The 22,281-nt window shown below is 36.8% G+C and overlaps 1 protein-coding gene across 4 annotated transcripts in view; it reads left to right on the top strand.

The window, feature by feature from the left end:
- Positions 1 to 18,771: 18,771 nt before the first annotated feature.
- The window catches only part of itga6b (integrin, alpha 6b), a 33,632-nt gene continuing 30,122 nt past the window's right edge, over positions 18,772 to 22,281 (top strand). For 2 of the 4 annotated variants that reach the window (XM_046837571.1, XM_046837570.1), the window contains exon 1: positions 18,775 to 19,104. In XM_046837571.1, the coding sequence (XP_046693527.1) occupies positions 18,926 to 19,104 (179 nt within the window). In that variant the 5' untranslated portion in view covers positions 18,775 to 18,925. Of the gene's footprint in view, positions 19,105 to 22,281 lie in introns of all 4 variants that reach the window. The other 2 variants (XM_046837573.1, XM_046837572.1) reach the window with 2 other exon arrangements.

The following is a 22,281-nucleotide window of genomic DNA, read 5'->3' as shown; positions in this document are numbered from 1 at the left end:
CTTCAGACATAGTTCAAAGTTATAGCTGCCCTTCATGTGCCCTGTTGCAGTATTTCATTTAACACTTGAACACACTCGGTGAAGGCATTGTGAAAAGAAATACTTTAGCAAACTATTTGAATTAAATTTTTTTGTAGAACTAAAAAAAAAAAAACAATTTTACTCCAAAACTGTACCATTTCAAAGGATTTATTACCTATTAAACCTTAAATTGTTTGGTTTGATAATAACTTTTCCAAGTTTTCTGAGTTATCAATTCAAACGTTTAAACATAAAGTTATTAAAATAATGGCATTCACATAACATTGGTTGTGCGAGTTTAACAACAATTCCTGTATGTAGTATTCACACCAACACTACAGATATAATGAACTGGGAGTTGAAATGTAGTGAAGTATTCCTTTGAAGTTAAGACAATGTGGTTCATATAAAGAGAATCAGATCTCTAAAATTAGAGCAGATGCTCCAAAAACCATGAGCGCATTTGGACTACATCACAAGTCTCTGTATACAGTAAAATCTTGGTGTTTTGGAGATTTGCAGGATTTCGTGAAGAACAGCCTTGAGGTTGGGTGGGAACAGGGAGGGTTTGAGATGTGCATGAATGAGCAGGGTGGGTCACGAGTTTGCATGTGTGTGTGTTGGAACAGGGTAGAAGGGTGTGTGTTCAAACAGGTAACACTCTGTGACTAGAAACGTACCTTTTGCTAGTTCCAACAGGCCAATCACTTCACATTTCAGAGAAAAAGCATTTTGAAATGTTACACACTGATGTTGAACACAGGCATGTTTGTACCCCAGGACAAGTCATTTTAAGGAATTTGAAATGATCTATGTACAATAGTTTCTTTTATACCATCTCTTTATTTCAATTCTTACAGAATGTATGAATATACAAGCTGGAATATCTCATATGTCCACTTGCAATACTAAGTAGAGCAGGGATCAAAAAGGTTGTAGAAACCTGACCGTACCACTCATATGTGCTTGTTGAACATCTACATCTCATTCCAGATTATGTCCTACTTTGCTGTTAAGATAACCAACATTCCTCAGAGAAAGCTTTCCACTAGATTTTGGAGTGTGGATGTGGGGAATTGTGTTCATTCAGCTACAAGATGTCAGGCACTGATACTGGGCAAGGAGGCGTGTTGCACAGCTGAAATTCCAGTGTCTGTACACTTTTCAAATGTTTTGGATGAATTTACTAGCTTTGTGCACAGAAGTATTGTCAAGCTGGGACAGGTTTGAGCCTCTTACTTCCAGTAAAGCCAAATTGCTACAGAACATACAAACCGGATAAACAGTGGCACAATTTCAGTAGCTGCGTTTAAATAAACCAGAGGTGAAAAGTAACAAATTACATTTACATTTTTTTTTTTGTGAACTTCTACTTTTTTGAAGTATTTTTTTAAATCTGTAATTTTACTTACACTTAAGTATGTTTTGTTTGAAATATTGTACTTGATTACATTGTAAATGATATTTTTACTGATGAATAAATAAATACAAACAAATAATGCAAGGGGAAAAAAAATAGATATAGATCTCTAGATTGATTGAGAGAGAACAAACGCCCTGAACTCACAGGGAAGGACAGATGGAAACAGACAAGACAAATGCAACTAATGCAGATCCAGTTGAAAGCAAAATGCCATTGAATCGAATTTTTCCATTTGCAATTTTCTTATTTTCATAAATAATATTTTAACAGGAGTTGTTTTTTGTAGTGAAAGTGCATAACTAACATTAGACTCGTCATTGACTTTTTTAAAATTTATTTCTCTGCTTCAGTTGAAAACAATTAGTTTGAGATGTATTGTCCTTTTACATTTTAATAAAAAATTTAATGTAGCTATTTTTTACTTTTACTTTAGAATATTTTATTACTCTTTCCACCTCTGATACAAACATACCCTTAAATATGAATTTAGTTGTCAACCCGGTAAAAATCACTGACATCTACAATTTAATAAGCCTTGGTACTTCGGATCATGATGCAATTTTTCTAACCAATTTTGTGAGGTCATTAAATGTTTTCTGACTTATGTGGAAAAATGTCAACTTTTAAAAGTGTGTTAGCAAGAATGACATGTTGGATAATGATATAATGACATAAACACATCTGAAAAAAAAAAAAAACACTTGAAAATAAAAGTCTGGGTACTGTATGTAGATTCTTCTCTGTGTACTATATGATGTAAATTAATTACGTCAAGATGTCAATGCAAAACAATATACATGTGCACTATACAACACATATATTGATATATTGTCATATATTGTCAATATATTGATGTGAAATGTTTCTTTCTTTCTTTCTTTCTTTCTTTCTTTCTTTCTTTCTTTCTTTCTCTCTCTCTCTCTCTCTCTCTCTCTCTCTCTCTCTCTCTCTCTCTCTCTCTCTCTCTCTTTCTCACACAGTGATACAGCTGGAAAGCCACAGATATGCAATTCTGAATATTATCACACCACACCACACATTACACTAATGGACAACTGGTTGTGTTTACGGTTGCTCATATTTATTGTAGGTATAGTAGTAGTATAGTGTGCACCATTGTCCTAAAACTTCATCAGACTGTTTGGATTTGAGTTTGTTGGTCTTGTTTGTGTTGACAGGAACTGTAATTTTAGCTAAAATAGATTAAAAGGTGTGATGTGTAATTCTTTAAATAAAATAATTTCTCTGGCTATTATTCATTTTTAAAATAAGAGCAATAAAAGCATACATTAAATCTAGGTGTCGGATCAAGCAAGTTAATTCCACAGTGAAAACATACTGGAATTGCAAATCAATGAAGAATGACTAATGACAGTTTCAATACAATCTTTTTTTTCACAAATGTGAGAGATAAAAAAAAAAAAAAAAACAAACAAAAAAAAAATCTGTATCTACAATATACATACTCATTGCTATTGTAAGTTGTACTGCAAAGATTCTCCAAAGAGAAATCTATCTATCTATCTATCTATCTATCTATCTATCTATCTATCTATCTATCTATCTATCTATCTATCTATCTATCTATCTATCTATCTATCTATCTATCTATCTATCTATCTATCTATCTATCTATCTAAAGGAGAATTAAATGATTTCCGAAATGCGTGCTACGGTTACCTTCACGAAATAAATATAAAATAGGAAAATATTGTGTCTCTTTCCCAATTATCGTTTTTGAATTAGTTACAGGACTGGTTTTCTTTTTTCTTTTTTTGCTGGAACTTTTACTCAGACCTGGTAACCATACTCCAAGTTCATGATGAGCACCAGGGTAACCATGTCTAATGTGGAATGTCTCTCCAGGATTCCAGAGTCTGAACTGGTTTTATATTCACACGGTTGTTCGCTTATTCATCCTGCCGTATTTGATGTTAGCTATTGCACTTTGGATTACATTGTGCTTTGTACGTTAATGCTAATTTCACAGTGCCACCCCAGCACATCACTAATCTGTGGATGCTGGGCTCAAATTAGATTAATGTACTTAGGGAGAATGCTGTCAGTGTCAAACAGAGGAAGTGCAATGTTTGTTGTTTACCCGCTGAATCTAACTTCCTGATTTAGTGATGCTAGTGCTACAGGATGTGATAGACTGGTTAGCATTGTGTTATAGATTTTTGATGACTCACTATGAGTTCATACTCATAAATATGATCTGCTATCAGGACTATGTTGCATTGAGATTGCTCAGATCACTTTTGGGCTGCTTGTACAATCTTCTTTAGTACTATACTAGTATACTATGAGACCTTTGTGTCAAAACCAAGCAGGTTGGTTTGTGTTTGTCTGATGTGAGAAATTTCATTAAACATGTGCCAGTGTGGGGTTTTTTTCTAAACAAGGACACCATAACAAAATATGAAATCTGCGAAGGAAAACTACAGGGTAGTTTTTATTACCTCCACTGCCTGATTAGTGTAAATCAGAACACTGATAAATAGCATGTAAACCGTGTTGGCTGAATTTGAGAAAACATGGACCAAAAATGGTGAGGAGAGCAAAACTAACATTTGAAACAAATTGTGTAATTATTTTCAGTTTCTGAGAACATTTAACAGATGAGTGCTTTTTAGTGTTCTGTATACTAAACAAATAAAAGAAAATGCTTAGAAAATCAATGAGAATTCGATCGTAATGGTGTGAAACATGCAAAAGTGCCTTCTTCTACAAATATTGAATCACTATTTGGCAAATGATAATCAGTTCTATAAAATCTACCTCGAGTCTTAGACCTTAGTCTAATACAATTCAGAAGCTGTTTAATTATTGTGTTTATATGTGGAGAAGTGAGGTCATTAAGACCAACCAGGCTGAGCCACAGTGTGGTTAAATGCAGGCAGTAAACGAATGCCATCGTAATTCCAAATAAAAGTGAGAAACTGTTTGTAGTTTACGGTTTTCTTGTGGAGGGTTTTTTTTTTTAGTGTAGCTCAATAGACATCTATTAGAGTGATTTAAGCATTCAGTGTGTGTTTGCATTTTCTGGCGCCCAATTGTAATTCCTTAGGGTAATGAGTAGTCTGCACAGTAATCTGTGAAACGACACACACTACAGACTCTCTCACTCTCTCTCTCTCTCTCTCTCTCTCTGTCTCTCTCTTAAACACAAATACACATACACACACACACACACACACACACACACACACACACACACACACACACACAAATCCCAAAGCTAATGTATTTTATTTGCTGTTGCTGGTTTTTTGGTTTGCCATGCAGCCAGTTGGGTTTTTGCATTATTGACCCACTCCGTATTGAGAATTATTGAGGAAAGCCATCAAATATAAACTGTTGAATTTTAAACACCTGTAATTCTGCACCAATACTGCATTTCCATCAGCTTGTCTTTGTCCTTATCGCATGTACATACAAAAACCTTACATAATCTGAACTCATTTTTAGCCTTCATATATACTGTATACCCTGTGCTTACAGAAGCTAAACTGGATTTTATTCCCTAGATGGCTGCTCCAGGTCATGTCATGTTCTATAAATAATATTGAAACAATACGTCCAGAATGTGAACTAGGCGATAGGTGAAGTAATGATTTCATTCTCGTTCTTTGAAGCTGTATTTGCAGGAAGACACAGTACAGACTGGAACAAAAGGTAGAGGAGACAGGAAATAAGATTATGCAAACCAAAGACTAAAGGAAAAGAAATTGTGTAGGAAAGCAAAGGAAAGACTTCCAGGGCATTAATGCAGCTTTCAAACCTTAAACCATAAACACACATTAATATTGTTGCATTTGAATTCTCATCTGAAACACAGTAAGTGCTGATTACAATTACTGTATGTCATTTGAGTCTGGATGTTTTTATTATAATTGATCTGTTGCATTCTGTGTTATCAGGGTGGCACTTAATCTTTAATTGAACAACTTAACCACACACAAACACACACTAATGCCACATACACGTGAGTCACCAGTCAGGTGTTGCAACTACTGGTCCCCACAGTGTCTAGAAATCAGGGACAACAAGACCTTCTCTGTTGGTCTAAACACTTCAGAAACACTGACTTACATTTTATAATATTTTTATGGATATGTATTCAATAGTCTATTTTCTAAATTTTTTTGATTTTCTCTCGGTTGCACTGCTTCCAGTAGGGTATCTTTATGAGTTTATGAGTATCCAATCATATTCCAGCCATCAAGTGTTGCTAGGGTCAAATAAATCTGCCTTGAGCCTTCAGAATAAAGGTTTTGCTTTAACCATTCGGATTCTGAGTTGGCGACACTGGGGCCATCTACCAGGCGTACAACATCAGTATTTTCACATCCTCCGACTGGATGGTCACAAACCTCATCTGTAGCAAAGTGCACAAGCTAAAATATATTCGTGTAGACCTAATAGACGTTGTTTCATTCCACAATGGCTGACAAAGGAGAAGAAAATAATTTCATCGCAGATATACATACAAAGCCATTTTCAGGATGGATCTTTCAAGAAAAGCTGGACATCGTAATGAAAGGCTTAGCTAAATCAGTTCAAAACAGTTGTTAAGCTTTTTCAAGAACTATTTATACCTTTGTGCTTGCTTTCCTGTAGAATTTGTACAAAAACACAATTTGCTTTAATGTCAAATCCCCAGGAAAACCGTAATGCATGGAAAATGCACATAATTGCACAGAAAGCTGTGGTAGACTGTATTTTCTGTAATTTTATGAGGTTAATATTGATGCTTCTGCTAGAGATGATGTATGTGGGTGGTGCAACTGTGGTCACAGTGAAAGAAGACTTGTGTTAATTGTGTTAATTGTGTTAATTGTGTTTCTTGCTTTAGTTATTGCATTTTTATCGCATGAGATACCTGTCTGTGATGCAGTGCTCTGTTACAATGTGTTTCTCTATAATATTGATGGTGTCATAATTGATGGTATTAAGAGGTGGATTAATCGAGGTAGGATTTTGTAGTGACATTTTGTTCATCCAGCCAATTTATTTGGAACATTTTGTTACCATGGGGATGGGAAAACTCATGCCCGAGGCTATGATTGGCTAATAACAGGATGTGTTGGATGGTTGGTAAATGTCTCCACTGAGCTTCAGGTTCAGAGATATGCCGAGAATGATACAGTGTAGACCAAATTATATTTCCAAAGTCATAAACACACAGCCTGGAGGCACATATTCACTTCTTAAAAGCGACTGATGATGATCCTTGCTTGGGTCTGTTCATGTTTATATGTCTTAGCCTGTCGTCCCCTCATCAGCTGAAACATTAACATTCATTTTTGGTACTCTTCCTCCTTTCATAATGGTTGAAAAGCATTTGAAACAATTGATTTTAGCACAATAATCATTTGAACGTGAATTCTTTGCCATATGCTGGTGTCGGGTTCCTAACAAGTACTGACTGAAGTTCTTGTTGAATGGATTGTGTTAGATAATGTTAGCATAATCTCTGGAGCTGGTTAAACAACTCACAGTGTGAGGAACCTTGTGAAATGTGTAAAAACGTTCCCCCAGGCCAAGAGGAGGGATTTATGTCTGACAAAGGAGAAAAGTCTGCAAAGCGTGTAACATGTCAACTTTAGTTCGCTATTAGGGGCCAGAAATGACAACAGACTGACAAATTTCTCTCAATAATGACAATGAATGGAGCTTCTCTATATCAGACAATTGTTTATTATACATAATGCCTTGCTAAATTCAGAGGGATGATGAAAAGTGGAAAAGCTTCCTATCGTAACCTGCTGCTAGCTATACTATGTCTGTTCTAACAATTCCGATGTCCCATACTGCTTTTTTTTTGAAGTCAGAAACAAATACTATACTAAAAACTAGTGTACAAACACAAACAAACAAACTAACAAAAAAAAAGAAAGCTCCTAGAAAGAGTTTCCCAAGCTTAAGTGGCTCAGATGTTGGCCTGCTTACCATTAATGAGCCACATGGTCATATGACCACCATTACAGGTAATCCGGAATGCTAAATCACTCCAACACCATAACCACGTTCAGGAGAGTGAGAGAGTTTCCAGCATATTGTACAAACATTATTCATCGCAGTGGTTTGGATATAGAAATGCTAAAAGAAAAAAGTCTGTGTGTGTGTTTCAGGGTGTGTGGAGAGCTTCCTGAGTTTATACACCATGATTTTCACATAAACAACTCATTTATTGCAGTTTAAGCAGCAGTGGCTGAGCGGTAAACGTTATGAGGATGCGAAAATAAGTGTAAGATTGAAAGCATGTGTGAGACACAAGGCTGCACAGAGAGTGTACATTTTACACAGGGGCTGCAAGTCTCACTAAACACAATGAAGATACTGGTCCTGGTCCTGTCCCATGTGCATTCCAGAATTGAGTCCAAAAGTGAAGCCAAGACCAGAGAGGCGTTTGATCTGATTTACATAAATTGCATAAAAGTGTAAAGGGCTTGTCTTTTTTTGAAGCGCATGTATACAGAAGTTCCTCAAGTCCTGAAAGCAAGGATAGGTGCAAGGGAAGAAATTAATTAAAAGTGCACCTTCTACTCACAGTGAGGAGAACAAAAGTATGGACAATCATGTTTTCTCTACCACACAGGCAAGGCACCCTAGAGGGCACATTATTTCAAATCACATTTTTTTTCACCATTAAAGAGGATTAGACTAAAATGATCACAGTCAGATAAGACTGGAGCATCAGAGATGAAACGAACCCTGAGAAAATAAGTGATGAGAAATAAGATGTTCATGTGCTTTTACATGCCCTGGCAAGGCTGAACTGAATGTTGGTATGTGTGGCCTCAGGGGTATCAAATGTGTGTATGGGTGTGGGTGTGGGTGAGTGGGTGTGGGTGTGTGTGTGTGTGTGTGTGCAATATCATTGTTGTAGTCTGCTGAAGGGAAAACCGGTTTCACAATAAAGAACTATTAGATGCCCCTTTCTCTTTAAATACCAGAGACTAAGCAAGCGAATCAGACACACACACACACACACACACACACACACACACACGCACCATGTTTCTCCCAGACTTAATCCAATAAAGAATTTGTAGGGATTACAACAAATAAGTGTGATTTCTCTGGGTTTAATCAGAACGAAGTTAGACAGGCGTGACTCCTCAGCCTTAAACTGATGTTCTCTTGTATGCTTGTTCAAACAGTGATTGCATTTAAAGCATGATATACACTATATGCCCAAAAGTATTGGGACACCAGCCATTTTCCAGCCATATGTGATTCTTTCCCAAACTGTTACCACAAAATTGGAGGCACACACCTGTATTGGATGTCTTTGGATTTTGGTAGCATTAAATTTTCCCTTTGAACTAGGAAACTCAAACGTGTTCCATCATGACCTGCTATAAAGCTTTGACCTCAACCCTACTGAACACTTCTGGGATAAATTGGAACACTGACTGCTCTCCAGTCCTCCTCAACTTACATAAGTACCTGACTTTACTAACACCCTTGTGGCTGAATGAGCAAAAAATCTCCACAACAACATGCCAAAAACAACCCAAACCCCGAACAACCATATTTTACGGTTTCATTTGCTCAGTAACAGCCCACTGGCTATTAACTCGCCTGCTAAGACCTTATTATGAGTTTACTAAACATTTCCTTCTACACAAACTAGCTAAAAAAGCAATTCAGTCCAAGTTTTAAGAACATCGCACATATTTTTGTTTTCTAAAGAAAAACCGAACAAATGGAAGAAACAAGTACTTTTGTTCTTTTTGAATAATATGATTGCTAGGCCACTAAATGACAAAAATACTATGATCCAAGCACATAGCTCAGAAGTTAAAGGTCAAACGCGTGGCCTGGCAATGGCAGTCCTGGGACCTTCTTTTTAAAACACACAAATCTGCACTACTGAATGTACCATTACATTCTCATTCATCAGTTAGGATATAATGGTGCAAATTCAATTGACTCCACAAACCAAACCCAGCCTCAAAAGCAATAAATCATCAGTGGTGAAAAGGGTAATAGTAATAAGCCCAGTGATCATTTTCACATTTTGTAAATATAATGCAAACCAGACGTTTGTGGCAGTGTGCAGCTGCCCAGACACATCACTGTGTGTGTCATGTTTCAGTTCGATGCATGTCTTTGACTAGATGACTAATGCTACGTCAGGGGCGGTTGCTCTTTTTTTCCCCCCTCAACTCCTTATTTTTAACAACAGTGGCTACTTGGCCAATCGCCTCCCAAACACCTGGAGTCTTGGCTTCTGTATAAACTGGAGCTTTTTTAAGGAAGTCTGCATAAAACCTGAGGGTCACACACGCACACACGCCAGGGACTTGAAGGGAGTTTCTATGTTAAGACATTTGGCAGATGGAGAGCTGTCCTAAAGTAGGCTGAACCCCAACAATCCTTTTCACACAACCTTGGACCTACAGTAGGATGGGACACGTGTGTGTGATCCAGCAGGAAAAAAAAACAGGACTTTCATTATTTGACTTCCCACACACCAACTGGGTCAATATTTACCCCGCAGAAATTCAGATTTATTCTGACACCATTCTGATACTCCTTTCATATGTGAATACTCATAAAAGGATGGCTATCATGAGGCTATGTGAAAAATGCAGATTTTGTCGTTACACCCTGTTTGGGTTGGTTATTTATGAAATCCCTCCAGCTGGAAAAGCTCCATGGTGCTGCAGATATCCAGGCTTCCAGATAACACTATAATCCTGTGACTTATAAAATGTCTGATGCTATTTATAAATAAACTGTTAATAAAAAGATGTAGGTAATGGGTGTAATTATAGTTCTGTCTATTTCTCTCACTCTCCTGCACACACACACACACACACACACACACACACACACACACACACACACACACACACAATAATGTACAATTTTGCATTTGACAATTAATAAGTATTTAGATTATTCTTAATTGACTTATTATTAATATCAGCATAAACAATGGTTATAATTATTATTATGAATATTTCTTATTATTATTAGTTTAAAACCAGTAATCAATTAACGATCAAGCAATCCTATAGGTAACAAAACAAAGCATCCTTAGCAGAATGTAGCAGAATCTAATGCTTGTGTTCTTGTGTTTCGTTGCGCAAAAAGGCATTTTCCATCAAAGCGTTCTTACATTGTCCATTTTCTTTTATTATTTCCTATAATTGTGGCAGAATTTAACAGTGTACACACACCCTTTAGTATCCTGTGTTACAGTATTCTCCTTTAGAAATGCAGCCCTTTTTGCCACTTACAAATGGTTCTGGTTGAGAAAACACTAAAACATTTTGCACTTGCTGGCAAAAGTTACTGTGGGCCATCTTGAGCATGGTCTACTGCTTTGCCAAGAATGTGGCTACGTATTCCCACAGTATTGTTTCTCGTTGCCATGGAGCTGACCCTGTATGTTTTCTCCTTCTCACTGTACATTTGTGTGTCTCTGTGTATGTGTGTTCAGTCATGACTTGACTTGCTGTTGGTTGAACTCTTCAGTGTCTCCGTCTTACCCACTCATTCTCTTTCTGTCTCCTTCAGCCACACCCTTACACTGAGGGCACTGCTGAAAGTTTTTTTTAGTTTAAAACCCTTAAAACTATGCCATCGCATGAGCTTTATTACCACCTTTAGGACCTATTAGGATCTTTTACAAGGACACACTATGATAAACGCCTCTTTACACACAGTGTACAAAACACACTTATGTACAGACACACACTCAATTCTAGTAACTACAAAGTCGGATTAAATTTGATGAAACGTAAAAGCTTTATGTGGTGATCCATGAAGGGGTGGGTAATGTGGTAGAAATACAATATCGTGATAACTGAAGATCTTCTCACAAAGCAATATATCCATCATTCATCGTAGTGAGAAAAAAGCAGTGCTTTTTGCTCAGCATACAAAAATATATGGTGGAATTGAATAAAACCATTCACATGGACTTGCGCTGTGCCTGTGATATATGAGCCATAAAAATGAAATGAATTCAAATCCCATTTCCATGGCTACCTGTGGCCAAGAAGGCAAGAAAGTGTAACTAGCCATAGTGTCTAAGTGGGAAGTTATAGTCTTCCACCCCTGTCAATCACAGCAACACTGGCCAACTGTACATATTTTTAAACTAGCATTTACTCTCTCTGGTTGGTAGCTGGAGAGATAACTAGCACCCGGCAGCTAACAAAGCTATTAAAAGGAATAGAAAGTATGGTGAGGTTCGAATTTATTTATTTATTTTTTTTGATGTTTCAGGATTTGGGTTTCTGAAGAGACTGCCTGTGAATGAAGACTCAAATCTCAAAAAACCCAACAGACTCAAACAATTTTTGCTGCATTTTTATGAGTTGGTAAGATTAGTATGACACACAGTAACACCCCTCTCATCCAGACACTCAGTTATAATATCTTAAGAATCAAGCCAGCACTAACAACTGGTACTGCCACACCTTTGTAAAACTATCTCTGCTTCATCTCCCTTTGGATTATTGTTGGTATGTGCTATAAATCGGTATGTGATAATTTTTTTTCTCCTGTTCGTATTGTAGGGCAACACAGACATAAAGCTGGATATAAGAACTATTAACACAAGGGCACATGTGCATTTACAGTGGAGGTGGTCATGCAGAACGGACCTTTTGCTACTTTAAATAAATAGTCTTCATAATGTAGTTTTATGGCACTTATTTGGCACTGTTAGGAAAGCTTCAGCAAAACTAAATAATATAATAAATATTGTAAATATTGTGGGAGAATAGTTCCTTCTGTGTCCCAGATGGGAAGTGTCTATGTGTGTGTGTGTGTGTGTGTGTGTGTGTGTGTGTGTGTGTGTGTGTGTGTGTGTGTGTGTATATGTGTGTGTAGGGGTGGTGGGGATTGGGGGGTTGGTGGGGGTAGGGAGGCATTTGATAACCAATAGTCTTAAGTAGTCACGTGAGAAATGTCGATCAATTGTCAGTGATCAATAAGGGGAGCAGAACAAGACAAAGATCAATACTCTCTTTTTCACACACGGTATAATGTGCTTCCATACACACTTAGGACTGGGGAATTACATACAAATGTCAATCTTACCACAGAAAGATAAAGATGTTAAAACTGCTTTTAAGGCTGCTTTCTGTCCACTTTAGTTTATGTTCAAACTGTACTGTATATTCAATATTCATTTTTAGTTTATTCTTAATTCCTATTTTAGAAATGTACCCATGTGATCTTACCTGATATGTCCGTTATCCATAATCCATGTTTACCGCGACATCTATATAAATAATAAACTGCAAAATCTGCAATAATGTGCTTAATTTCAGACTCTTTGAAAGCTAACAGGATGTAGAACTCTACCTCACTGATGACAGTGTAATCATGGCATCTATGATGCTAGAATGCTTAATTTACTAGAACATTAGGAGAATGTGCTGTAAATGAAACTATAATAAAGCCTTTATAGTGCCTCTTTACAGATAACCTTCCTTGACTCCTGATAAACAGCTTTAACAGCTGCACACTATAAAACTGAATTTAACTGCTTGTTAAATCGTATTGGTTTGGTTTATTTGGTGATGCTCGACACCCAGGCCTGATGAATTATACATACAGTCTCAGGATCAATACAGTCAATACTCCATAAACGATTGGCTGAGAGGTTTAATTATACAACTGCTCCTGTCACTCAGCAATCAGAGTCGTATTAGTTCGGTGTTAAGGTTTGTAAGTGTGGCAATGGGTGGGGAGGTGTATGTATGAATGTATGTATGAATGTATGTGTGTGTGTGTGTGTGTGTGTGGGTGGGTGTGTGTGTAGGGTGGGGGGTGGGGTTGCGGTAGTCTGGGAGTGGCGGTAGGTTTACTGGAGTTATGATTCTTTTTTTTAATTTGTTGTACCATTGGAACGGTCTCATAATTACAGGCCAATTACATTTTACATGATTATAATATATTGATCAGAAAACCAGGCTCGTTCTTCAGATTTCTATATTATTTGTGATAAAGCAGCTTGGAAGAGGAAGCTTGAGGCAGAGAGAAAGGGAGGAGAGAACGAAGAAAAAGAAGTAGGGGACTTAATTCCGAGACTCTTTTCAAAATATAAGCTGAAGAAAGCAAATTAGAAATGGAGGAAAAGAAGGACAGAGAGATGTCAATATGGAAGAGGAAAGAATGTCAAAAAAGGGGGGAAGGAGGAAGAAGAAGAAGAAGAAAAGAAGAAACAGACACAATTCAAATACTCTGTTCAAAATATAAGATGAAGTAAGAAAATCAGGAACAGTGGAAAATCAAACAGAGAGATCTCAATAAGGGTGAAAAAAAATCTAAAAAAAAAAAACGGAAGGAGAACGAAGAAGAAAGAGAAAAAGAAGAATAAGAACAAAATGTAGGAGATTTAATTTCCGAGACTCTTTTCAAAATATAAGATGAAGATAGCAAATGAGGAATGGAGGAAAAGAAGGACAGATAGATGGCAATATGTAAGAGGAAAGAATGTCAAAGCAGGGGGGAAGGAGGAAGAAGAAGAAGAAGAAGAAGGAAAAGAAGGACACAATTTAAATACTCTGTTTAAAATATAAGATGAAGTAAGAACATCAGGAACAGTGGAAAATCAAACAGGGAGATGTCAATAAGGGTGAGGAAAAATCTCAAAATAGGGAAAGGAGGGTGAAGAAGAAGAAGAAGAAGAAGAAGAAGAAGAAGAAGAAGAAGAAGAAGAAGAAGAAGAAATAGGAGAAGATTACATTTCGAAACTCTTTTCAAAATATAAACTGATGAATGCAAATGAGGAATGTAGGAAAAGAAGGACAAAAGGATGTCAATATGAGAGAGAGGAAAGAATGTCAAAAGGGGAGGAAGAAGAAGAAGAAGAAGAAGAAGAAGAAGAAAGAAACTCAAGTCAAATACTTTGTTCAAAATATAAGTAAGAAAATCAGGAACAGAGGAAATAGAAACAGAGAGATGTCAATAAGAGAGAGGAAAAAATATCAAAAAGAGGGGAAGGAGGACGTAGAAGAAGAAGAAGAAAAAAAAAGACTCAATTTCGAGACTGAAGAAAAAGCTGAAGAAAAGCGAATGAGGGACGGAAAAAAAGAAAGACAGAGAGATGTCAATAAGGGAGTGTTTGGCTTTAATTGAGGTCACACCCAGCCTGAGTGTGCTGTACAGTCATAGCCTGCAGCATTGGATTTCAACACTAGGACGGAACACTTGACGTGTGGACGGATGACGAGTGTACTGTACAGAGGGCGTGCACATGGAGGCTAATTCAAATATTCAATCACGACTCACTCCACGTGCGCGTGTACATATTTCAGTTTATGTATTATCCTTTCTGAAAAAAGAATAAAACATTATTCTAAAACCTAATTTTAATAAATTAAACTTTATAATATAATTTTGTAATTCGTGCAATTATCCAGTCAGCCAATCATCTTGCATCAGAGTGATGACTGAAACAATGCAGGTCAAGATCTTATTGTTCGCACTGAAAATCAGAATGAAGAAAATCGTGATCCCGCTGACTTGGCGTATTTTCGTTTGGATGATGAATCCGTTTGACCATTTTAGAAACTGCTGAACAAACTCCTGTGAACAGCTTGTACAGTTTACACAGAATAGTGCTACATTGGGCACAGATTCAACAAAAATAGATAGTTAAACTTAGGTAGAGATGATTTTTTCTTAAACTGTCCAGTTTTAGTGAGCCAGTGCTATTAGAAGTTTGCAGAGGTTTACATTTCTGAGCAGAGACTGATAACGATAATATAATAACTGAAATCTTGTCTATAGCCTGAACTGTTTTTTTTTGTCCTTCAAGTGCAACATAATTGCATTTAAACATAGGGTGAATAAAACATCTGGTGAGACATATGTTTAATATTTTTCCACTTTTATTGCCACTCTGTACCTTTTGATTTTGTCTATGAAACGAATAGTGTGAACAGTTACAGTCTATAAACTTCTGGGCTTTTGACTCTCGGGGTATGTTACATACAATCTTTATGTTCTACTCTGCATCACTGACATTACTGTAACATATGCCTACATGCAGTGCAAAAGATCAGATGATTTTACATAAATAAATAAAAAATGACTTACATTGACCAAAGTCATGTGCCTGAACTACCTTAGACTTTATGCACAGAAAATGTTCCTCCTTATAAGGATTTTTTTGTTCATGTTCTTCAAAATGGACTTGTGAAACCTCCATGTGCAGATTTGTATTTGTTCTTGTAACCCAAATGAATAATTCAATTGTCTACTTCTTTTTTTCTTTGTGCATCTTTCTCCTTTTTTCTTTCTCACTCTGTATCTTACTCACCCTCGGTGGCTGGGATAAAAGGAGGGCAGATTTATTGCTGTAGGTGGACACAAAGCTTACATTGTTTCACTGCCCCTTGTTGTTTTCAGGCTTGGACATGTGAAATCTATTTTTCTCCAATCTGATATTTTGCTGTCAGACTGAAAGTAATTTTTACTGAGGTTTTAATGAAAAAGTTGACAACCCTAATGGGCAGGTACACAAGGAGCAAAGAGCTTTTTATTAATCTGATCATTGATTTGAATATTATTACGAAAATCTATTCAAGAAATTGCCATATTTATCTGCAAATATAATTGAGGTTAGTCAGCTAGAGAGTGACCTCGCTTCAGGACTCAGCTCATTTAAACAGCCTTATTTAAAAAGAGCAATTGTGGTTTTATCTAAGATGGAAATCTTGCAGGTAACAGACACTGAAAGGAGTGCAAATCCAGATGTGGATTACTGTGCAATTAGAACAAGGTCAGGTAAACATGTTCAGTAATGTAATACGATATCCAATCAGTATGGTGAATATAATGTGAAAACTGTAAGGTCAGGCAGTAGCATACAGTAGATACCTAAAATGTAATGAGTACGTTTGCAGCAATTATAAGCTAATGTTTTATATAATGGACTTCTTCTATGCATACTTTGATATGTAGGTCCGAGTACATTGTAATTAAAATTAAACACATCCAATATATATATATATATATATATATATATATATATATATATATATATATATATATATATATATATATATATATATATATGATATTTTACCAGAAGGATTTCCATGAAAGAAGCTGTGTATTTGCTGTAAGCTGTAAATACTACATATTTAAATATCCATCAGACAAGACATGTATTGGACACTGTAGTTAATGTTTAATGAGTTTCTATATACAATGTTCTTTCTATACTTATATAATATTATAACTATGTTATTACCCATGTATATAATTATACCACAATATATACCATTATATACTGCCTCTATACTTAAATATTATAGGTTGAGAAATGCCATGCACAATGCCATGCACCTCTGTAGATATTCCTACTTTGCACTGTACATTTGTAAATAAAGACCTAGCTCTATAATTCCCCATTTGTGCAAACTAAAGCAATAAATGACTGTTTTGAATGTTTTGAACCTCTGATTTTTTATTAAATTGAGCTGTACTGTTACACTAAACATAATGCTTCCAGGGCATAAAGTTGAGAGTTTATATCCATTGCAGGGCCCTTTAAGTGCTTAGCATACGCTCGTTTGCCGTTTTGTCCCACTTCAAAGTCACGTGTGGACTCTTGTTAACAATATGCTACCAGCTGTGATGTCCTGTTTCCATTAGAATTTCCTGCCAGGCTGTGCATTGTCTTTAGTCAGAATATCATGTAGAGATGTCATTTGTTTAACTGATCAGTTAGCTGGTTTCCCTTAACGTTCATATTGGATATATGAAACAGCATCAACCAGCACAGGTGTACCTTGCATCTGTTTGGTTCTGATTGACTTATGATTAAACAAAATCAGTTAAGATTGTATTAGATAGCTGTTTACAATAACACACCTGCAGGTCCAATACATTTATTTTTTTGCATTCACTGAGAACAAGTATTGTAAAAAAAAAAAAACTATTGGAATATTCTGATGTTCCTTTTAAAAGTGACTCATGTCTATGCCAACTCTTGAAAAGAAAAAAGGGACAAGAATTACTGGCTGAAAGATATTTATTCTTTACACTAATAAAGTTATCACTTCAGTAGTTTAGTAATTCCATCAATCACATTTACATGATTAATTGTTTTGGATGCGCTGGCAGTCTTGTATTTTATTTTTCAATTCAGAGAGGAGTACGTGTTGCAGTATCTTCTTCTTCTTTCGGCTTCTCCCATTAGGGGTCGCCACAGCGGATCATCTGTCTCCACACCCTCCCGTCCTCTGCATCTACCTCTTTCACCCCAACTACCTGCATGTCTTCCTTCACCACATCCATAAACCGTCTTCTTGGTCTTCCTCTTTTCCTTCTTCCTGGCAGCTCCATCCTCAGCATTCTCCTACCAATATACCCCATGTCCCTCCTCTGCACATGTCCAAACCATCTCAATCTCGCCTCCCTCACCTTGTCTCCAAAACGTCCTACATGTGCTGTCCCTCTAATAAACTCATTTCTAATCCTGTCCATCGTCGTCACTCCCAACGAAAACCTCAACATCTTACGTGTTGCAGAACGCCATGGTTAAAACTGTGAACAACAAGGCAGAAATATTGTGCAGCTGATAGTATTGTCACCTCACATCTCCATGATCCAAAGTTTGATGCTGATCAATGTTAATGTGTATGGAATTTTCTTTTTATTTCGGTTCTCCCACCTCCAAAAACAGTGGATTCACTACTCTAAACTGGTCCTAGGTGCTTGGTGTATATGTGCATAATGTGCTAGGATGAACTCGCATTACATTCAGGGTTTATTCCTGACTCATACAGAAGTTTCTGGAATTGGCTCTGGATCTATCACAACTCTGACAGGGATAAATTGGTTTACGGAAAATAATTGAGTAACTAAAAAAATTAGGGCTAAGATTTCACATGTTTTTGGTATCGCTGGAACACTTACTCCTTGATTTGTAAGTTACACAGATGGTCTTCTAACATCTGGCAAAAAACCTAGAAAAAGTAACAAGAACACAGAAAGGGTGTGTACACACCTACTCTATTATTACATTTTAATATGAAGCGTTTAAACTCGTTCCTGGGAGATCTGGATTCTCACCTATACTTCTTTTTAGGTAGTTTAGCTTCAAAGGAAACCAAACATATAACAAAGTTTCTAGTTACCACCTGAGGTTGCTTTTGGTGCAACCGGAAGTTCTCGCAGGTAAAAAAGGGTGCGTGGCTTTTGGTACTTTTGGGTGGAGTCCCTCAGAAATGGCGCTAGGAATAAAGAGAGAGAGAGAGAGAGAGAGAGAGAGAGAGGGAGGGACCGAGGGATGAAGGGGGGGCAGAAAAGGGGAGGGAGAGCTCGTCACCACGATCCTTCCCACACCATAACACTAAAAAACCCTTCTGTTATAGATTTGAGTGAATGGTCTGAAACAGCAGGGCTTTTGGAGAACCAGGCACAAGCGCTCCACAGGCGGAGAAAGAGAGGAGCGGATCTTGAAGACACTGCTGAGACTTTCTGTGCATGGACATGACGCGTTACCGGACCCTTACCTTGTGTCTCATCTGTTTATTGGAATGCGGCTTAATTTCCGCCTTCAACCTGGACACGGAAAATGTGATCAGGAAAAAAGGGGAGAAGAACAGCTTGTTTGGGTTCTCCCTCGCTCTGCACAGACAACTCAAACCGACTGATAAAAAAATGTAAGGCCATGTTTCTGATAACGTGTTTATTATGTGGGATGCAAACAGGTGCTTGGTTTTGCGTTTGGAGTTGTTTTTCTGTTTTTTTTTGGAGTCACCTGGCAGGATGCGTGCAGATGCAGAAATTTTTTTAAAAACAATATATAAAAAAAAATCAATATTAAAAAAAAAAAAATAAAATATATATATATATATATATATATATATATATATATATATATATATATATAAACTAAATGACCATAAGCAACTGATTTCTTACTTTTAACTTTTAAAAAAAAATTGATATTATATTATTGAATATTTCAGATTCTTATTACTATCTTACTTGAGTTTTATTACACTTACATTTATTGCATTTGGCAGACAGCATTCAGTGCGACTTACATTTATCTCAGTCATACACCTAAGCAGCTTTAGGGTTAGGGGCCTTTTTTCAAGGGCCCAGGAGTGGCAGCTTGGTGTGGTCTGTAACCATTCAAAGTCCTCAACAACTAAGCCATTATTAGTCTTTTCAATGCACTGGTAAACGTTGGTCCATCTATTAATCTATAAGTGAGGAGGGTATTTTGAGGTAATAAAAACATATTTGAAAATATTCTGAAACACTTCCCAAAAATGTAGGTTGTTATATATACTATTTTTCACTGTATTATTTTTTCATATTGGCATGTGATTATTGAAATCTCAAAGTGGCAATTAGGATGCCTTTTTAATATTAATAGCTTGTTAATATGCATACCTGAACCTGTACTACTCATTAGTATGTTTTAGCCGTTATTGCAAAAATCAACTGTAAAATGTACTCACTTGAGACAAATCCAACTGGGGTTTTTCATGCACAAATAACACAATAATTAAAATGCTATAAATCCCTAAGGGCAAAAGAATGAACAGAAATAGTATCTCAATTGTTTTAATTATTACTTATCTGTGGAGAAACGGTAGTTTTACTGACTGCATATTTGAGGTAGTTTGTATGAGTCAGGTTATGATTCATTCCCCAAATTCTCCTCAACTGCCCACGTTCCTGACCATACGGATGGCAGGATAAGAGAGAGAGAGAGAGACTTGGCGACATAGAGAGAGAGAGGGAGAGGGAGAGAGAGAGAGAGAGAGAGAGAGAGAGACACACACATAGCCCAACTGCTGTTTTTTTTCTAGAGAGAAGGTGGTTGAGAGATTGTGTAACCTAATTGTGTAAACCACCAAGCGAAAGTGTGAAAGAGAGGGTGGGAAAAAGATTGTGGGAGCGACCGAATGTCCAGTACCACAATAACACACCATTTACACCATGCACAGTGTGTAGTCATCAGCTGGCTCTGTGCTGGACGAAAGATGTCCCAGTGAAAATATCTTGGTTATTGGTTTGGTTGTGGTTTCAAAATTTTTCATTGTACTGTGTGAGAGGTTCAACCATTGCAGTTGTCATGATCTTTCTGACAATTTCTGACAGTGTTAGAAATTCTGCAATGTACATCTACTGACTAGACAATAAAATGCTAGTCAGGGATACATTGTACAATTCTGGGATGTCACAGATGAAAGATATCTTAGAAAAACATGGCGATTTCTTTGGTTTTGGCTCTTAAACAGTGGTCTTACATTGTACTGTGTGGGAGATTTGTAGACGCCAATTGTCTTTTGCAAAAAAAGTTCAGAAATTCTGCAATTTACACCTCCTGACCAGCCAAAAAAAGCAACATAACTTTTGTCATAGGCTACGATTCAATAGGTGTCATTATCGTACAGTTTACATAGATTTCATAACCAAGTTTATTCGATCCATGTTGTGTGATTTGTAATGACAACATATGATTGCTAAAATCATCCAGTCTGTAGGAAGCATTAATAAAGAACATGCAAGAATTCTCAAAACATGCAAATTTAGAGGGTACAACAGTCACAACCTGCTACTTTTGTGTCACAAAATAAACCACTAAGGCACTGAGAAGGAAGGTCCATAATAATACCCATTGCATTTATTCTAGCAAGTGACAGTCACTGGTATTTACTGTAGTGCGGAGAGATTACTTAAATGGAAACTAATCAAGTCAAGTCAAGTTTATTTCTATTGCGCTTTTCACAACATATTTATCCCTGATGAGCAGCCATGGCAACTGTGGCAAGGAAAAACTCTCTTAGATGTTATGAGTAAGAAACCTTGAGAGGAACCAGAATCAAAAGGAAAACCCATCCTCATTTGGGTGATATCACCCAAATGTGATTATAAGTAGGGTATCAAGTAGGGATTTTGACAAATGCCAGACCCCATGCATCATACCACTTGCTCTCTAATAACCTGATTGAATCATGTCAATCACAAGGTCAATGGCTCACACTCATTCTACATAATTTAAGATAGTGGATTAAATTTGTTTATTTAAATCTTAATATATAGCATTAGCAATAGTATTACAACCTTAGAAGACAAATTCTTCTAAATCTGATGGAGACATTTATTTGTTTTTGTTGCTGTATTGCTATCATACCTAATTTAGACAACTTGAATTATACAAATGCAGTCGGTATGAAATGTGTGCAAGACCAAAATGTCTAAAAATGTTAAGTGACAGACTTGAGTACATTACTGCATGTGGGAGACGTTCTGACCTTGCAGGTATATGCACATGGTTTGTCACTTGTTTGTATAAACATTTCTTATCACTATGGCTACACTTGAAAGTCAGTATGGTACAAAGCTTTTACAAGGGCCAGGAAAAGGCTCCACCAGCACCTCTGAAAACTATGGAGAGAGAGAGAGAGAGAGAGAGAGAGAGAAAGAGAGAGTTTGTTTGCTTGTGAATGGTTTATCTTGACTCATATCCTCGATGACAGCACATGGGCTTGCCTTGTTTCAACACAAGAAAATGCCTTTCAGTGCCAAATGTGTACCCTACAGGTATGTGTGTATGTATGTGTGTATTGGTGTGTTTTTGAGAGAGAGAGAGAGAGAGATTCACATACCTGCAGGCCAAGGCAGGGCAGCGTTGGGCGTGTGTTGAAAGGGGGGTAGGTGTGAAAGTGGGGTGTAGCATACTTTATCCTGTCATGGCTAGTGTGTGTGTAAGCTAGCATATTTCTGTGACTGTGAGTCAGTGTAAAGACATAATTTTAACATGCACAAACAGTTCTTGTGTGTATGTGACTCTTTAACAAAGCCATTAAAGCTCTCAA

The sequence above is a fragment of the Silurus meridionalis genome, chromosome 24 (genome assembly GCF_014805685.1).
Source record: "Silurus meridionalis isolate SWU-2019-XX chromosome 24, ASM1480568v1, whole genome shotgun sequence".
Lineage (NCBI taxonomy): Eukaryota > Metazoa > Chordata > Actinopteri > Siluriformes > Siluridae > Silurus > Silurus meridionalis.
This window is presented reverse-complemented; position numbering and strand designations above follow the sequence as displayed.